At 40.7% G+C, this 17,036-nt stretch overlaps 1 protein-coding gene and 1 pseudogene across 1 annotated transcript in view; one reads left to right on the forward strand and one right to left on the reverse strand.

Moving 5' to 3' along the window:
• The window catches only part of MYO7B (myosin VIIB), a 118,837-nt gene extending 104,250 nt beyond the window's left edge, over positions 1 to 14,587 (reverse strand). Inside the window, exons 1-5 of the mRNA XM_006876207.1 lie at positions 14,576 to 14,587; positions 14,323 to 14,436; positions 13,063 to 13,215; positions 11,172 to 11,356; positions 8,843 to 8,964 (exon numbers count right to left, since the gene is read on the reverse strand). Coding sequence (XP_006876269.1) covers positions 8,843 to 8,964; positions 11,172 to 11,356; positions 13,063 to 13,215; positions 14,323 to 14,436; positions 14,576 to 14,587 — 586 coding nt within the window. The remainder of the gene's footprint in view (positions 1 to 8,842; positions 8,965 to 11,171; positions 11,357 to 13,062; positions 13,216 to 14,322; positions 14,437 to 14,575) is intronic.
• Positions 14,588 to 15,096: 509 nt separating this feature from the next.
• LOC102822681 overlaps positions 15,097 to 17,036 on the forward strand; it is a 5,809-nt pseudogene continuing 3,869 nt past the window's right edge.

The following is a 17,036-nucleotide window of genomic DNA, read 5'->3' on the forward strand; positions in this document are numbered from 1 at the left end:
ATTTGTTTTTTTGTGGTGTTGCTGCTTCTTTGTTCTGTTTGTCTTATTTTGTTGAATTCATGATTTTTTTTGTTATTCCTTGTGAGTTTCCTCCTAGTTTTAATGTTTTCATATTCTTCTTGGATTTTCATTTTCTTGGTATGTTGTGAAGTGTTAATTTTCTTTGAGGTTGCCTTATAGTACATTAACTTTTACAGTAATATCAAAGAAGACTTGGCAAACATCAATTGTATTCAGCAATTCACAAACATGGTCCTTAAATTCCATAACATCTACAAATGTGAAATAATACAATGCCAAAATTTTCAAAATTTCTGATTTTTCTTTTTGTAGTTGAGCAAGCTGTTGATTGTTGTTGCGGGTTTCTACAGCAGGGAATTTTCTGACAATGAATTTCACAGCAGATTCCAGGTTTTTGTCAATAAGATAGGATGGTTTTGTCTTGGGGTCTCCACATGCCTTCTTGATGTTGTAGAGGCGGGTGAGCATGCTGATGCTGTGGTTGTTGAGGATGGTGAGCTTCTCTGCCAGCTTCTGCTGACTGGGTTGCAGCACCAAGCGTGACATGGTGGTGTTGCCACCACCACCGCCGGCTGCCTCACGCTCAGACACCGGCCTGTGGCACCTGCAGCCTCTGCAGCAGCCTCTCTCGGGCCTCCTCCCCTCCTGCCCGCGACCTCCGCCTCAGGGAAGTGTGTCCATGGCCCTTGTGCCCCCCTTAAGATGATTTTTTAAAGCAAATTATTCATGAAGGAAATCAAGTAGATTTCAAGATAAAACAGACCGTTGTCAACTAGGGAAGAAATTAAGAAGTTACTGGATAATCTCAAAGAAAATGAATACACCTTCACATCAAAACAAAAAAGAAGAAGAAAGACTTAGTAAACATTAAAACAATAGCAATGAAGAAGATGACAAGAAAATACAAAAACAATATGAACTCAGCACAGAAAATTATGTGGAACAAAGAAACCAGCAGCATCACAAAAAGCACACAGAAAGATAATAGCAATCATTCACTCCATTGATAATTACACTAAAAGACAATGGATTAAATGCACCAGTCAAGAGAGAAAGAGTAGCAGAATGGATAAGAAAACAGGACTCTTCAATATGTTGTCTACAAGAGACACATCTTACACATAATACAAAAATAAACCCAAAATCAAAGAATTGAAAAAATACATCAAGCTAATGGAAATAAAAAATGAACAGGAGTAGCAATATTAATTTCTGATAAAATAAACTTTAGGCAAAAAGCAGCATAAAAGACAAACAAGGACATTACCTCAAGATTAAATGGTCAATTGAACAAGAGGATATAACCAGAATAAATATCTATGATACTAATGTAAGAGCCTCAAATACATAAATCAAACTCTAATGGAAATGGTCACTAATCATCTGTCAGTTTATTATATTGTAATAGCTTGCTTGTTGTTATGAATCTGGAAGTTATACCATTGTTTTGTTTTGTTTTAATGCCAGCAGGGTCACCCATGGTGGACAGGTTTCAGATAAGCTTCCAGACTAGGAAGAAGAAGTGATGGACTACTTATGAATACTTAGTCACTGAAAATCTTATGAATAGCAGTAGAACACTGTCAGATAGCACCAGAATATTGAATATTGAAGCATGATGAAGAGCACCAGAATATTGTCGGATAAGAGTGCCTGGAGATGAGCCCCTTAGAATGGAAGGCACTCAAAATATGACTTGGTAAGAGTTGCCTCCTCAAAGTAAAGTTGACCGTGATGATATGAATTGAGGATTATTTGCTGATGGGACACAATTCAAAATGAGGAGAAATAGCTATAAACATTAATAATCAGAACATGGAATCTACAAAGTATGAACCTAGGAAAATTGGAAGTTTTCAAAAATTAAATGAAATGCATGAACATGAATATCCTAGGCATTACTGAACTGAAATGGACTGGTATTGGCATTTTAAATTTGACACCCACATGGTTTACTATGCTAGGAATGACAACTTGAAGAAGAATCGCATCACATTCATCATCAAAAAGAACATTACAACATCTGTCTTGAAGTACAACACTGTCTGGATAGGTAAATATTCATCCGTCTACAAGGAAGACCAGTTAATACAACTATTATTCAAATTTATAAACTAACACTAAAGCCAGTGATGATGAAGAATTATACCAATTTCTTCAGTATGAAATTGATCAAACATGCAATCAAGATTGGAATGCAAAGACTGGAAACAAAGAGGAAGGATCAGCAGTTGGAAAATATGGTGTTGTCCATAGAAATGATGCTGGAGATCACACGATAGAATTTTGCAAAACCAATGATTTCTTTATTGCAAATGTGTTTTTAAAGATGGCTATACACATGGACTTCACCAAATGGAATGCACAGAAATCAAATTGACTATGTATGTGCAAACAAACAGTGGAAAAATTCCATAACATCAGTCAAAACAAGACTAGTGGCAGACTGGAATAGATCATCAATTTCTCATATGCAAGTTCAGGCTGAAGTGGAAAATATTTAAAACAAGTCCATGAGAGCTAAAATATGACCTTGACCATATCCCACTTGAATTTATATATCATATCAAGAACAGATTAGATGAATTAGACACTAATGACTGAAAACCAGAAGAGTTGTGGGATGACATCAAAAACATCATATAGGAAGAAAGCAAGAGGTCATTATTGTTGTTGTGATTAAGTCCTATCAAGTCAGTTTTGACTCATAGCAACTCTGAATAGAGTTTCTGAGGAGTGGCTGGTGTGTTTGAACCATTAGCCTTGAGGTTCAAATTAACCTTGTAGTACAGTGCATTATCCTGCAGCATCACATCAGGACTCCAAAGAAGCCAAAGTGTATGTCAGAAGAGACTGAAACTTGCTTTCCACCATAATGATGCTCAAGAAAATGGAAGAAATGAGGAGGTAAAAGAGCTGAATAGAAAATTTCAAAGGGCAACTTGAGAAGACAAAGTCAAATATTATAATGAAATGTGCAAAGACTTGGAGTTAGAACACCAAAAGGGAAGAACACACTCAGGATTTCCCAAGCTCAAAGAACTAAAGAAAAAATTCAAGCCTTGACTTGAAATATTGAAGGATTCCATGGGCAAAATATTGAATGATGCAAAAAACAGCAAAGAAGAAGGAAGGGATACACAAAGTCACTGTATCAAAAAGAAATGGTTGGTGTTAAACCTTTTCAAGAGGTAGCATATGATCAAGAAACAATGGTATTGGACTTTCGGTTTGGCGGTGGCAGAACAGAGTCAGGTAGGACAGGCTCTGTGGGGGAGGGGTGGAAAGCTCAGAGACACTGCTCTCATGAAACTGCACAAGAGCTCTGGATCTAGCATAAGTGCCAGGGCATCAGTTTCCCACAACCACCAGTGGAAAAATCACGGCATACAGGAAAATACTGAGATTTAGAAATCAGTCAAGAAATCTGGACTATCTCTATGGCCATCCCTCCCAGGCAGAGGTCAGAGGGCAGGGCTACATCCAGACCTGCACTAGGAATTGGAACTAAAAGCAGTGCAGTGACATTTGCAAAAGGAGGTGTGGGGGATTCTACACATTTTTTTCCCTCCTCTTCCCTGTCATGTCTTCTTTGCCCAGCCCAGACGCCTTCAGGTGGGTGGGTACAAAACCCCCAAAAAAGTCCAGCGTTGAGACCACAGCTTTCTCATGACACAGACAGAAAGAGCCTCATCGGTCCAAAGGCAAATTCTTTGGATGCTGCTTTTGACTTTTGCTTGTGGGTTCCAGCCCTAAAGTTAACTTGTATGGGACCCTTTACCCCTGCCTAGCCAGTAAGAAAAAAAGCAGGTTTGGCCTGACAGACAAACCATATGAACAGTCTGTAAAACACCAACATAAAAAGACACAACTATTTCAAGAAATATGCTGCACACACACAGACACCTAACTGACCTTCAGAGACAAAAATAGTAAACAATCTTCCTCCCATTAACTTCTCAATATCTATCTGCACACCTCTATGGTGATGACTAGAGGAGGAGCCTGAGCAAGTGGACACCCCCACCCACTACTGGAGGCTTCTATGGCACACACACACTGTCTGTGTAGCAAGGCGACTGGCCAGTTGTCCACAGTTTTATTTTTGTTTCAAAGTGGTGGATTTTGTCTCTGGTTTTATATTGCTTCTGCTTTGGGGCCTTTTAATCACACATTTTTCCTGGAGGTGGGAGCTTTTTCTCCCTATGTTACCCAAAAAGAGTCAACAATCATGGCCATATAGCCAAGCTACAAGCACACACCATAATATTCCACCATTGAGACAAGAGCCAACAACAGCTGCTAAGCATTACATGTGAAAAGAAAAGCCTATGTCCTGATCATATCCACCAGAAGACACCCAGTAAGCTTAATAACACAGCAACAAACATCCATTTAAGCATTAAAAATCCACACAACTACTGGAAATGACAAACAAAAAACAACAAAAGATATCAAAATATGTCCACAAACAAAAAACAGTAGCTGAGACTAATGAGCTGGAGACAGACAAAAGCTTTCTAGAAGAAGAAGAGCAGGTTTTGGATTTGCCTGAGAAGGAATTCAGAAGAATGATATGGAAACAAATTCAAATGCTCCGAAAAGGGGTGGAGGAAAACAAAGAAGAAGTCAGGAAAGTACTACAAGAGCAATCAAACAAGATCAATACAGCATTGGAAACAATACAAAACCTGCAAAAAGAGATCCAGATGATTAACAATAAAATATCAGAAATGGATAATACACTGAAAGCGTAAGGGAGCAGAATTGAAGAGGTGGAAGCCAGAACCAGCAAGCTGGAAGACAAATCTCTCAATACTGCTAAGATAGAAGAGCAAGCAGAAAAAAAAGATTAAAAAAATCTGAAGAGTCTAAGATTCATGCTGGACAACATGAAGAGGAACAACTTAAGAATTATTCTTAACAACTTAAGAATTATTCTAGAACAGGACAAATGAGAGACGTCCACAAAGGAGATAGTGTAAGAGCTTCTGGAAGAAAATTTCCCTAACATCTTGAAAGATGAGAAGATGAACATTCAAGAAGCTGAAAGAACCCCAGGAAGGATAGACCCCTAAAAGAAAATCACCAAGACATATAATCAAGCTCTCCAAAATAAAAAACAAGGAGAGAATCCTAAAAGCAGACAGAGAAAGAGAAGTGTTACTTACAAAGGCAAGCAAATCAGATTAAGCTCTGACTATTCAGCAAAAACTATGCAGGCAAGGAGACAATAGGGAGACATATACAAAATCCTGAAAGAAAAAAACTGCCAACCAAGAATCGTCTATCCAGCAAAACTGTTAATCAAATACGATGGTGCAATCAAAACATTCCAGGATAAACAGAAGCTAAGAGATTTTGTCAAAGCCAATCCAGCACTTCAAAATATCCTAAAGGGAGTTCTTTGGAATGAAAACCAATGAGAACAGACAACAACCAGAGATGGACAGGCGTAGCAACACCACCTGAAGCTCAGATGATGGAAAACAGAGTCCAGTACAGAACAAAATTACAACAATGAATTTAAAGAAGCTGGGTGGTCAACCAAAGATCAAAATAATAACAATGTCAAAGAAGGGAAAAATGTAAGAACAGAGATCCAGGTGGCGAGGAGGTCAGATAGATTACAGAAGGCAATAGACTGTCTTAAATGGAGGGAAAAGTTAATAGACTATAAGGTAACCCCAAAGAAACTCACTACTTTACAACTTACCATGAAAATGAACTTCCAAGCAGAACAATCAAACATGAAAACTAAGAAGAAACTGACAAGAAATAGCACAAAACACATGAACTCAGCACAAAAAGGCATGCAGAACAAAGGAATGAACAGCAAAAATATGTTTATTTTATAATAAATAATAAATAAAATAACATAATGGCAGCAATTAATTCATACCTATCAATAATTACATTGAATGTCAATGGCTTGAATGCATCAGTGAAGAAACAGAGAGTGGAAGAATGGATAAAAAAAACAAGACCTTTCAATATGCTGCCTGCAAGAGACACACCTTACACACAAAGACAAAAATAGATGAAAAGTTAAAGGATGGAAAAAAATATACCAAGCTAACTGCAACAATAAACAAACAGGAGTGGCAATACTAATCTCTGATAAAGTAAACTTTAAGACAAAAACCAGCATAAGAGATAAAGAAGGACACTATCTCATGATGAATTGAGCAAGACGACATAACCATAATAAATATCTACACTCCTAATGAAAGAGCACCAAGATATATAAAGCAAACCTCACTAGACTTGAAAAAAAAAAAGATAAATCTACAATTATAGTGGGAGATTTTAATATGCCACTTATGGAAATGGACAGAACAACCAGAAAGAAACCCGACAAAGTTACAGAGGAACTAAACAGCACAATCAACACAATCAACCAACTTGACCTCATATATGTGTACAGAGCATTCAACCAACCCAACAACAGCACAATATACATTCTTCTCTAGTGCACATGAAACATTTTCCAGAATTGACCATGTGTTAAGTTACAAAGTAAGCTTCCATAAATTTACAAACATCAAAATGCTACACAGCATCTTTTCAGACCACTAGAAATCAACAATAAGAAGATCAAGGAAATAAAGTAGAATACATGGAAACTGAATAACACCCTGCTGAAATGCAACTAGGTAAAAGAAGAAATTAAACGTGAATTCACAAAGTTCCTAGAAACAAACGAAAATGAAAACACAACATACCAAAATCTTTGGGACACGGAGAAAGTGGTGCTGAGAGGACAATTTATTGCGGTAAATGCACACATCCAAAAAGAGGAAAGAACCAAAATTAACACATTAACACAGCATCTACAATAATTAGAAACAGACCAACAGACGGAACCTACAGTCACCAAAAGAAAAGAAATAATAAAGATAAGAGCAGAAATAATGAGATGAAAAGCAGAAAAACTATAGCAAGAATCAACAGAACAAGAAGCTGGTTCTTTGAAAAGATTAATAAAATTGACAAACCATTGGCAAAACTAACAAAAGAGGGAGAAAACACAAATAACTCTCATTAGAAACCACATGGGCGATGTCACAACGGAACCAAACGAAATCAAAAGGATAATAACAGAATACTATGAAAAGTTGTACTCCAACAAATTAAAAAACTTAGAAGAGATGGATGCATTTATAGAAAAACACTGTCGGACCAAGAAAAAGACTCCATTCTGTACATTAGCCTGAACATGTCCTCCTGTTCCAGGAACGTGCTAAATCAGCTCATGCTGCCTTAGAATATCCTTTCACCCCTAGCAACAGCAAGAACTAGATAAGTAATAGACAGGACAACCCAAAGCCAGATGCCAGATGTTTTCCTTATCCTAGCCTAAGAACAAAAGACCACCAGCACTGACCAATTAAACTGTAACATCTCATACTTTGCCAAATGTCAACCAATCCAAATATTGTAAAGCTGAAAATCCTAAGCTTGTTTGAAAACTCTATAAAAACCCCCGCTAACAAAGAGCTCAGGGCCTTTTCCCGAGTCTGCTGTGCTGGATACGGAGAAGGCCCAGGCTCGAGCTTGAATAAACAACCCTTGTGCACTTGCATCAGCGTCAGCTCCTTGGTGGTCTTTGGGGACCCCGAATTCTGGGCATAACAACACGACCTACCTTAACTTACACAGAGTGAAGTAGAAAACTTGAACAGACCCATAACAAAAGAAGAAATTGATCAGGTCATCAAAAAACTCCCAACGAAAAGAAGACCAGGCCCAGATGACTTCACGGGTGAGGTCTACCAAATATCCAGCTGTCACCAATTCTACTCAAATTATTCCAGAATATAGAAGAGGATGGAAAACTTCCTATTTTTTAAAAAGGTTTTAATTGTGGATTGAGTAAAAGTTTACAGGTTAGATCATCAGTTTTACATAAAACAAATCATACACCTTCTTTCATTACAATGATTATAATCCCCTCCATGTACCATCAATTAACAGCAATTCTCTCTATCCACTTTAGCTTTCTAAAAAAACTACTTAGGTATATATCATAATTTATATCTCCAAAGGGCACATTCTGCAAGTCTACCTCCTGACCACCAGCTCTTAGTCCCTCTCTTCCCATAAATCTAGAGTCCTCAGGTGCTCCCCATCTCCATGCCCCCATCTCTGCCTCTGTCTCTGGCATTGCTGCTTCTCTGATTAAGGTCCTGCATTCTGCTTGTGCGCTTCTCCCTTGATGGTCCTAGGGTCCTCTGTTTCTGGACTGTAAGATTAATCATTCCCCTGTTTTTGTTACAAAACTTCTACCTTTACAATTATGACAGTCACAATTAGTCATGATAACAATTATTCATTATTGAATCGTACAAATCTTATCCCCATCTCTTTTCACCAGACCCATCTAAATAAGATGAAATCTATTCATTTTTTCATTGTTGCCTTTCCCTGTAGTTGCCAGCAGGCTTACATGCCTGCTCATGTGTTCCCTTTGAGCTTCAGTCTTAAAGGGACGTTTGTCCTGAAGGAACTTGATTGCTTGCCTTGGTAGCTTCCCGGCAAACAGCTTGCTTATTCTTGTAGTAGCCAGTTATACTGCCATTTTTGTGTTTTTTTCCTGATGATAATTCTTTGAAGATGTATCTTCTGTCACTCTAGCTGTTCCAGGCTGGTCTGTTTGTCCTTTCTAATGGGAATGTCCCACCTCAGAAGGTTGTGGAAGGGACTCAGGATTCCATCTAAGGTCCTATATACCGCAAAGGCTCTGCAAGAGGCCTATTTCACTGGGAAAGTTCTAGAACCCCTTTTAATTCAGTGCATCAGTTTTGAGGGTACCCCTTACCTTCCAGGATGGGATTGGCCTCAAGAACCTGCTGTTCAATCCAGGTGTGCTGGCCACTAACAGTGGCCAGGAACTGCAAGATGAGCTTGGTGGTCTCCGTCTTCCCAGCCCCAGACTCACCACTGCAAAGATGGACCTTTGTCAACAAAAAATCTTTCTCTAGCACCACTTAGCACCCTCACAAATGCACCACAGACCCCCTCTAGACTGTCTGACCAGGGAAGCTCTCTCTCTGTGGAAATCCACTGCATGTTCCCCAAAGATCTCTGGTTGTCTGACCATATACTCTGCTTTAGTTTTTAGTGTGCTGCCAGCTATCTTCTCCCTGTCAGGATGCAGCTTTTCACAGACACAGCCAGTTCTTGATTATGCTATGGCTGATAGCATAATCAGTAAGGTATAGACTGAGCAGCCAGGGCTAGACAACAGTGGTGATTTTTACCCACAATCAGCTGTATCAACGTGGACCATGGAAAACTAACTGTAAAATACCTTTAGGAACCAATTTGGCATAGGTGTGACACTATAAGAAAGGTTTCCACCTTTTAGCCTAAGGAAATAATCTTAATTCAGAAAAAGCTTTCTGATAAAGTTTCCTACTCTTAAAGCATCATTTGTCATTATAATTATGTAAACTTTCAAGTAACCTCTATGGGAGAAATAAATTATAGTACATGCTCTCAGAGAACAACAAACAGTCATTAAAGTTAAGTCTACTGGTAAGTGAAAATTTTGAATCCTTTAAATCAAGTAGATAGAGAGAAGAGTCCTGGTGTAACTCTGTAGGATAAGCACCGGACTATTAACCACAAGATCAGTAGTTCAAACTCATCAGTCACTCCTTGGAAACCCTAAAGAGGATCATTATGAGCCAGAATTAACAACACTTAACAACAACAACAACAACAATAGGTAGAGGGAAGCCTTTTCTTAGAAACATATTTTGCAATTCTTTTTCTGAAAATCTCCAATATGTTCATAATGAATATATATTAATTATAAATGGTGAGAAATGAGAACTAGTTGTTTTAAATTTACTTAGTGTTGTGTTGTTAGGTGCCATCAAGTCAGCTCTGACACATAGTGATCCTGTGTACAACAGAACAAAACACTGCCTGGTACGGTGCCATCCACACAATGGTTATGTTTGAGCCCACTGTTGTTAATAAGTTAAAAAATACAGTGTCTGGTGCATAGAATAGCCTCAGACTGGCAGTTATTACTTTTATTATTAAGACTTAAAACATGCTTTTTTATACATTCTATTTTATTATGGAAATTTCCAATCACTGCAATGTAAACCCAAAAATGTGTTCTGCAGACCAACAGCATTGCCAGGTTAGAAACACAGTCCTAGGCTCCTCAATGATCGGCTGCATCATAATCTACACTTTCACAAGGTCTCCAAAGGATTCTTTAGTATTTGCACTGTAAAAGCCCACATTTCAGCTACTCAGTTTTAACTCCTGGCCAAGTTAGGAAAGGAGTCCTGGTGTGGCACTGGACTAATAACCACAAAGTTGGTGATTAAAACCCACTAGCAGCTACTCGGAAATCCCATACATGGTTCTTATGAGTTGGAACCAACTTGATGGCATTTAACAACAAGAAGTTAGGAAGCAGGTAGAGAATGGGTCCCAAAACAGTCTGTGGAAGAGAGTCACAACCTGCACAGGAGGGGCACATTCCTTCTGAGTCCAGTCACCTGGAGTCACAGTTGCCTCTGTCCTTTCTGAGGCTTCCTTGGGACTTTTGGGGATATGACCTCACCTGTTTGATTCCTACAACTTCAAATACTTGCCCTGGGCCCCATTTCTAAAAAAGTTTCCTCATTGACCCTGCGTCCTTCCTTTCTTAACTTAGTAAACAATGAAGACTGGGGAGGTGCAAAACCTGGAGATACAGAAAGATGGAAATTGGGTGGGGGGGAGTAGAGAACCAGAGCCAAGTCCATTCATGCTTGTGTGTCTCTCCCAGGATGTGTGTATTGAATAAAACAAACCAGTCGCAGTCTAGTCAGCTCCAATTCATAATAACTCTATGTGTAGAACAGTCTTCCATGGGGTTTTCAGTGGCTGTGTTTTCAGAAGTAGATCACCTCCCAGGTGCTGTTGTGTGGACTCAAACCTCTAACCTTTAGGTTAGTAACTGAGCACATTAACTGCACCACCCAGGGACTACAAGCCTTAACTCTCATCACTGCTTCAGGAATGCTGGTAACAAGAGGCTTAAGGAAAGAGGGTGTTTTGTGAGCCTTTACAAGATGCTTAGAGGTTGTGCCTGGATGCATTTGTCTACTCCAGCTTCCCCTCCACCTTCCCCCCACCACCTGATGATGCAACACTGGTCCCTCTTGTTCTTCTTCATGTTGAAGTAGCAGCTGTTGGCGATGGCAAAGATATGGGGTGGCAGCTCGCCCACACGATGGTTGTAATACAGCTGCACCTGCTCCTGGGTGTAGAGAGGCAGCACCTGGAATGGGTTCACAGCCACCAGGATGGAGCCCGTGTATGTCTGTGGAGGGAGCAAATATCAGTGCCCTGCCCTGGGTATAACTTCAGACAACCTTCTTAGGCCACTAGGGCCATGGACTCTGACAGGGAGATGGGGTCAGATTCTGGGCAGGGTGTCAACTCAGTGGATGCTGAAACCTTGGACAAGTTACTTAGATTCTCATACTCTTTCTAAGAAAGACTGGGGCTACCACCTAAAAGAGGAACTTCCAATGGGCATGTTCACAGGAAGATTGAGGGAGACCATCTCTGTCAAACATTTAGCACCGCGGTAGTACTTAGACAACAAAAATGATGCTTTATGTTTCTATGAAGGCTCGTTACCAGTGTTTGTCCTTGTTGGAACAAGCCCAGCTAGGGCCCTAGGACAATTTCAGCCTGCTTCCCTATAGCACCTTGGGACCAGCTGCCCTTCTATGGGTGGGGCAGGGACAGTCACCTCAGCAAGTCACATGATTACTCATGTCTTGGTTTTCTTCATTTTAAGAATGGAGAGGATAATCCCTCTGGTTTCAAGAGGACCAGATGAACGAATACATCATATAACACTTTGCAAAATATAAAAGGTACAATAATCAATTCATTTTGTTGCTGTTATCAGTCTCAGGAGCTCTGGTCCACATTTAATCAGGAGTCCTGATGTGGTGCTGTGCCATAAAGCACTAGACTTCAAGGTTGGCTTTAACCAGAAGGTCGGTGGTTCAAACTCACCAGCTACTCCTTGAAACCCTATATAGGGTCACTAAAAGTTAAAACCAATTCGATGGCACTTAAAAACAACAAGTCACTGTTTTGGGCTCTGTTCCTATAGGTGTTCCACTTCTGCCAACATTTAGCATCCTCTCCTCTGTCCAATGGTCCCCAAATCTCTGAGCAGTCCAGAACATCAAGGCAGAGCCAGAGGAGCCCTGGAGCTTCCCAGTCTACCTGTCCTTCCATACAAGGCTCCACAAAAAACACACTCTGCACTGAGCTCTGGAATCCACAGTCCTTGGGACCATTGGTACTGTCCTCCCTCCACTGCCTGAGCACACTGAGGACAAGCTGACATCATTGTTGAGACAATTCACTCTTGGGGAAACCTACATTGTAACTTCAGAGTGAGGAAACTGTCCATCTACTACTGGACTTTGGAAGAAATATCCGTCTACCCATACAACTTCCTCATCTGTGGGCTGTGACCCTGGGTGACCATGCTGACAGTAAAGTGCTAGTCCTCACAGGAGGACAGGATCTTCTGTCTGGTGACCCTGGCCTTTGCAACATACTTAAGAAGGGGGCAAGTGGAAGATTGTGTCTACCCTGCTGGCCTCTAGTGCCTGCTCAGACTTAGCCATCTGGTGGAAGGGAAGAGTTATCACTAATTAAGCTTAATTATTAAAAACTAAGCACCTACTATATTCAGCTTCCTTTATCCTACAAAGAGAGCAGGATTAATCTGCTTTATTCAGATGGAAACAGTGGAAGATGGGGAGTATGATTGAACAAGATGTAACTGACTCCAAACCCCTGTTGCATTACATTCTTTCCCATGCCAGGAGGTCAGCATGTGTGGATGCAGCCCCCTTCAAGTGGAGCTTCTGTGGTCATAGGGAGGTAGAGGGCAGGAACTGAGCCTCTGAGGCCTGTTTCCTACACTGGAGGATTGGGACTTCCAGTGGGAGTAGGGGAGTAGGGAAAGGGCATGGAGCAGAGCTCTGGACTCACATAGATCTTGTGCTGCTGGTATCGGATGAAGAGGTTATGCACCATGCCTGCCTCATTCAGGTCCCCCAGGCGAATCATGTCATCTACACCATGGATTGAGTTGGGGTGCATGGAACTGAGACTGCTAAAGTCCTCTGCACAGATCCAGTGTTCCTGGAACAAAGGGTACCGAGAATAGACTTGGAGGGATGGCCTCAGCAGGATCAACCTGCTTCACCCTCTCATCCAAGTTCTCAACAACAAGATGACCCATGGGCTCACAGATCAGCTGGCTTAGGATTGGTGACCAACCTCTGGCCGGTTAATTTGTGATCAGAGTAAATCTGTGGCTAACTCAAGCCAATCTATGATGGCAACAAGCACACATCTATGGCCAGTGGGCAGTTGGGGCTCACGAGGAACTTCAGACGAATGTCAGAGGTTATAGAGATTAGGCTGTGTTGGGGTTAGAGTTCTGTCTGAAATTAGGTCCACAGGTTATTGGAATCAGAGTGTACAAGTATTTGTAAAAAGCATTTAAAAACTGAACAGCATCATACAAACAGAAATAGTGTTATTAAGTTTTCAAATAGGCAATTAATTGGTTTCCATACCATGGAATGCACAGATCATAGTCCAGAATCTTCTCTTTGGAGACCAAGTGTCTGTGGGCCCCACCCTGAAGTGTCCAGTTTGGCAAAAGGAGGAGTCAAGTCACCAATCAGGGATGACTGGTGACACCTCATCCTGCATGCTGGTTCCCACCTCACCTGCTGACCTGCCCCATTCTCAAGTATACAAGTTTTCAAGAATGAGTTGGGTGTTTAGCATTTTACCCTAGCCTTCAGATTCTGAATTTTCATCTATGCTGCTTTGCTCAGCATAAGAAGACTTAGGCCCCATTTCTGCACATTCCTGCCAGTCCTCCTCCCCTGCTGATTGTCCTCCAGAATGCCTCCTTTTACTTGAAAACCAACCTCTGGCCCCCCCTTCTCTCCAAGAAAGCCCGTTTTTTACTCCCCTCTTCCCTGCCCCTTAGTTGTACTAGTTTCCATGATTGTCAACTCATCCCTTGCCTTTTCATGTAGAAACAAAACCCAAGACATGTTTACCATGGCAGAAACCCCCAGAGTGAGCATGTCCTGTTACAAAAGTCCCTGTGAGTTTTTGGAAACCTTGGTGTTGGGAGCAGTATAGAAAAGGGGGTTTGATCTTGGGTCAAGGGAATTAGGTGGGAGACCAAGAGGGCAGAGTCTTTTAAGAGAGCTTGATGAAACTGACCTTCCCCTCGTCATCCTCCACCAAGACTTTGTCTGGCTCTGTTTTTTTGATGATGCCTCCAATGGCCACAGCAGTTCTGTTGGCAGAGGGAGTTTCCAGCCACACATGGTCCCCCTGGATAATAGAGAGAAGACAGTGGCCTGTCTGATGGTTGGTCCACTTTTCCTTTCATGTCCCAAACTTCCCTCTTCCTGGGGGCTGCCCTCCTCCCCAAGAGTTCCCAGGGCAATGAAGCTCAACCTCACTTTTGTACTGCTGTCTCCATGAGCATAAGTACTGCCACTGATGATTGGTCAAGTAGCAAATGACAGCAGATCTGTCTCCATGTTTCTACTTCATTTCAGAGAGTAAGCTGACCAAGGGACTTTACTTCACAACTCCTAGGATTTGCTATAGCACCACACACACACACACACACACACACACACACACAAATACAGTCCTTATTTATTAAGACACCACCACTTGTCCATCAGTTTGTCATATTGTGGTAGCTGGCATGTTGTTACAATACTGGAAGATATGCCACCGATATTTTAAAAACCAGCAGGGTCACCCATGGTGAACAGGTTTCAGCTGAGCTTCCAAGACTAAGACAGACTACGAAGAAAGATAGAGCGATTATTTCAGAATATTTAGAAACTGAAAACCTTATAAATAGCACTGGAACACTGTAAGATCGGATCAGAATACTGAAAGATGATGAAGAACACCAGAATATTCTTAAATATAGTGCCAGAAGATGAGTTCCTTAGGATGGAAAGCAATCAAAAAATGACTGTGGAAGACCTGCCTCCTCAAAGTAGAGTTGCCCATGATGTGAAAGGAGTAAAGCTTTCAAGACTTTCATTTGCTGTTGGAGAACAACTCAAAATGAGGAGAAATTGCTATAAACATCCATTAATAATCAGAACATGGACTACGAAGTATGAACCTAGTAAAACTGGAAGTTGTCAAAAAATAAAATAGCATAAGCATCAATATTCTAAGAATTATGTTATGTTATGTTTAGTGCCGTTAAGTCAGTTCGAACCCATAGTGACCCTTTATAGGGTTCCCAAGGAGTTACTGGTGAGCTTGAACCTCTGACCTTATGGGTCAAATGGACCTTTTAGTACAAAATGCCACACCAGTACTCCCATTCTAAGCATTAGTGAGCCGAAATGGACTGGTATTGGTCATTTTAAATCCTACACATGGTTTTCTGTTGGGAATGATAACTTGAAGAGGAATGGCATTGCATTCATTATCAAAAAGAACATTTCAAGATCTATCTTGAAGTATAATGACTCTGTGATAGAATAATATCTATATGCCTATAAGGAAGATCAGTTAATACCACTATTACTCAAATTTATACACTAACCACTATAATCAGTGATAATGAAATAGAAGAATTCTACCACTTCTTCTATCTGAAATTGATCAAACATGCAATCAAGATGTACTGAAATTACTGATGTTTGGAATGCAAAGGTTGGAAACAAAGAGAATCAGTAGTTGGAAAATAAGGCTTTGGTGATAGAAACAATGCTGGAGATTGCATGATAGAAATTTGCAAGACCAGTGACTTCTTCATTGAAAATACCTTTTAATGCAACATAAAAGATGACTATACACATGGATCTCACCAGATGGAATACACAAGAATCAAATTGACATTTGTGCAAATAGATGGTGGGAAAACTCCATATTATCAGCTAAAATTAGGCCAGGGTAAGATTGTGGAACAGACCATCAATTGCTCATATGCAAGTTCAAGCTGAAGCTGAAGAAAATTAAAGCAAGTCCACGAGAGCCAAAATATGGCCTTGACCATATCCCACCTGAATTTAGAGATCATCTGAAAGACAGATTTGATGCATTAAACAATAATGACTGAAGGCAGGTTCAATGACTTTTCCCTGGTAGGCCAGGCATGAAGATCATGAGGCAGAAACACGCCAAGAGGCACCTCAGTTTCTTCCGCAACAATCTCAGAGTTTGCAAGCCTATTAGATATTGCTTCTGTGAGATGGCGCTGCAGGGCTCCTGCAGCTGCTTAGCTACCTCATGGCACCACCAGGTTCTATCCTAGAAGATCACTATGAGCTGGAGTCAACTCAATGGCAGTGAAATAAAATGGAGAAAGACATCATGCTTGGTGTGTGTTAAAAGAGCTAGAATCATTGGGAAAGGACTTAAATGGGGCACAAAAAAACTGAGTGCACAAAAATTCCACGTTTGAAATTGTACCCATTTCAAGAATGCAGTGAGTGGATCCAAATGCCTGCTTTCCATAGTCAAAGAGGGAAATCCTCATCATTATTTTACAGCAACACAGGATCAGAATTTGTGTGTGAAAGTTAAGAAAAGACCTGTCATGTTTATTATTCAGAACACTATAGGCTTGAACAAACCTTCTCCCAAATCAATTGCCTTTGTTAAATCAGCAGAGGCAGGTCTAGGCATGAGAAACAAAGCATTAAACAACTTAAAAAAGAACAGTGTTTAGTGAAAAACCCTAAACAGAGAAGAAAGAAGCAGAAAAAAAAAAAAAAAAGTGGCCCCAATCCTCTTAGCTGTTTGAAAAAAAGAACGAAGAACAGGATATAAAACCATCGAGGTCTTGGAGCGGCAGCGAGGTCTTGGAGCGGCAGCGAGGTCTTGGAGCGGCAGCGAGGTCTTGGAGCGGCAGCGAGGTCTTGGAGCGGCAGCGAGGTCTTGGAGCGGCA

This window comes from Chrysochloris asiatica, unplaced genomic scaffold (assembly GCF_000296735.1).
Source record: "Chrysochloris asiatica unplaced genomic scaffold, ChrAsi1.0 scaffold00363, whole genome shotgun sequence".
Classification (NCBI taxonomy): domain Eukaryota; kingdom Metazoa; phylum Chordata; class Mammalia; order Afrosoricida; family Chrysochloridae; genus Chrysochloris; species Chrysochloris asiatica.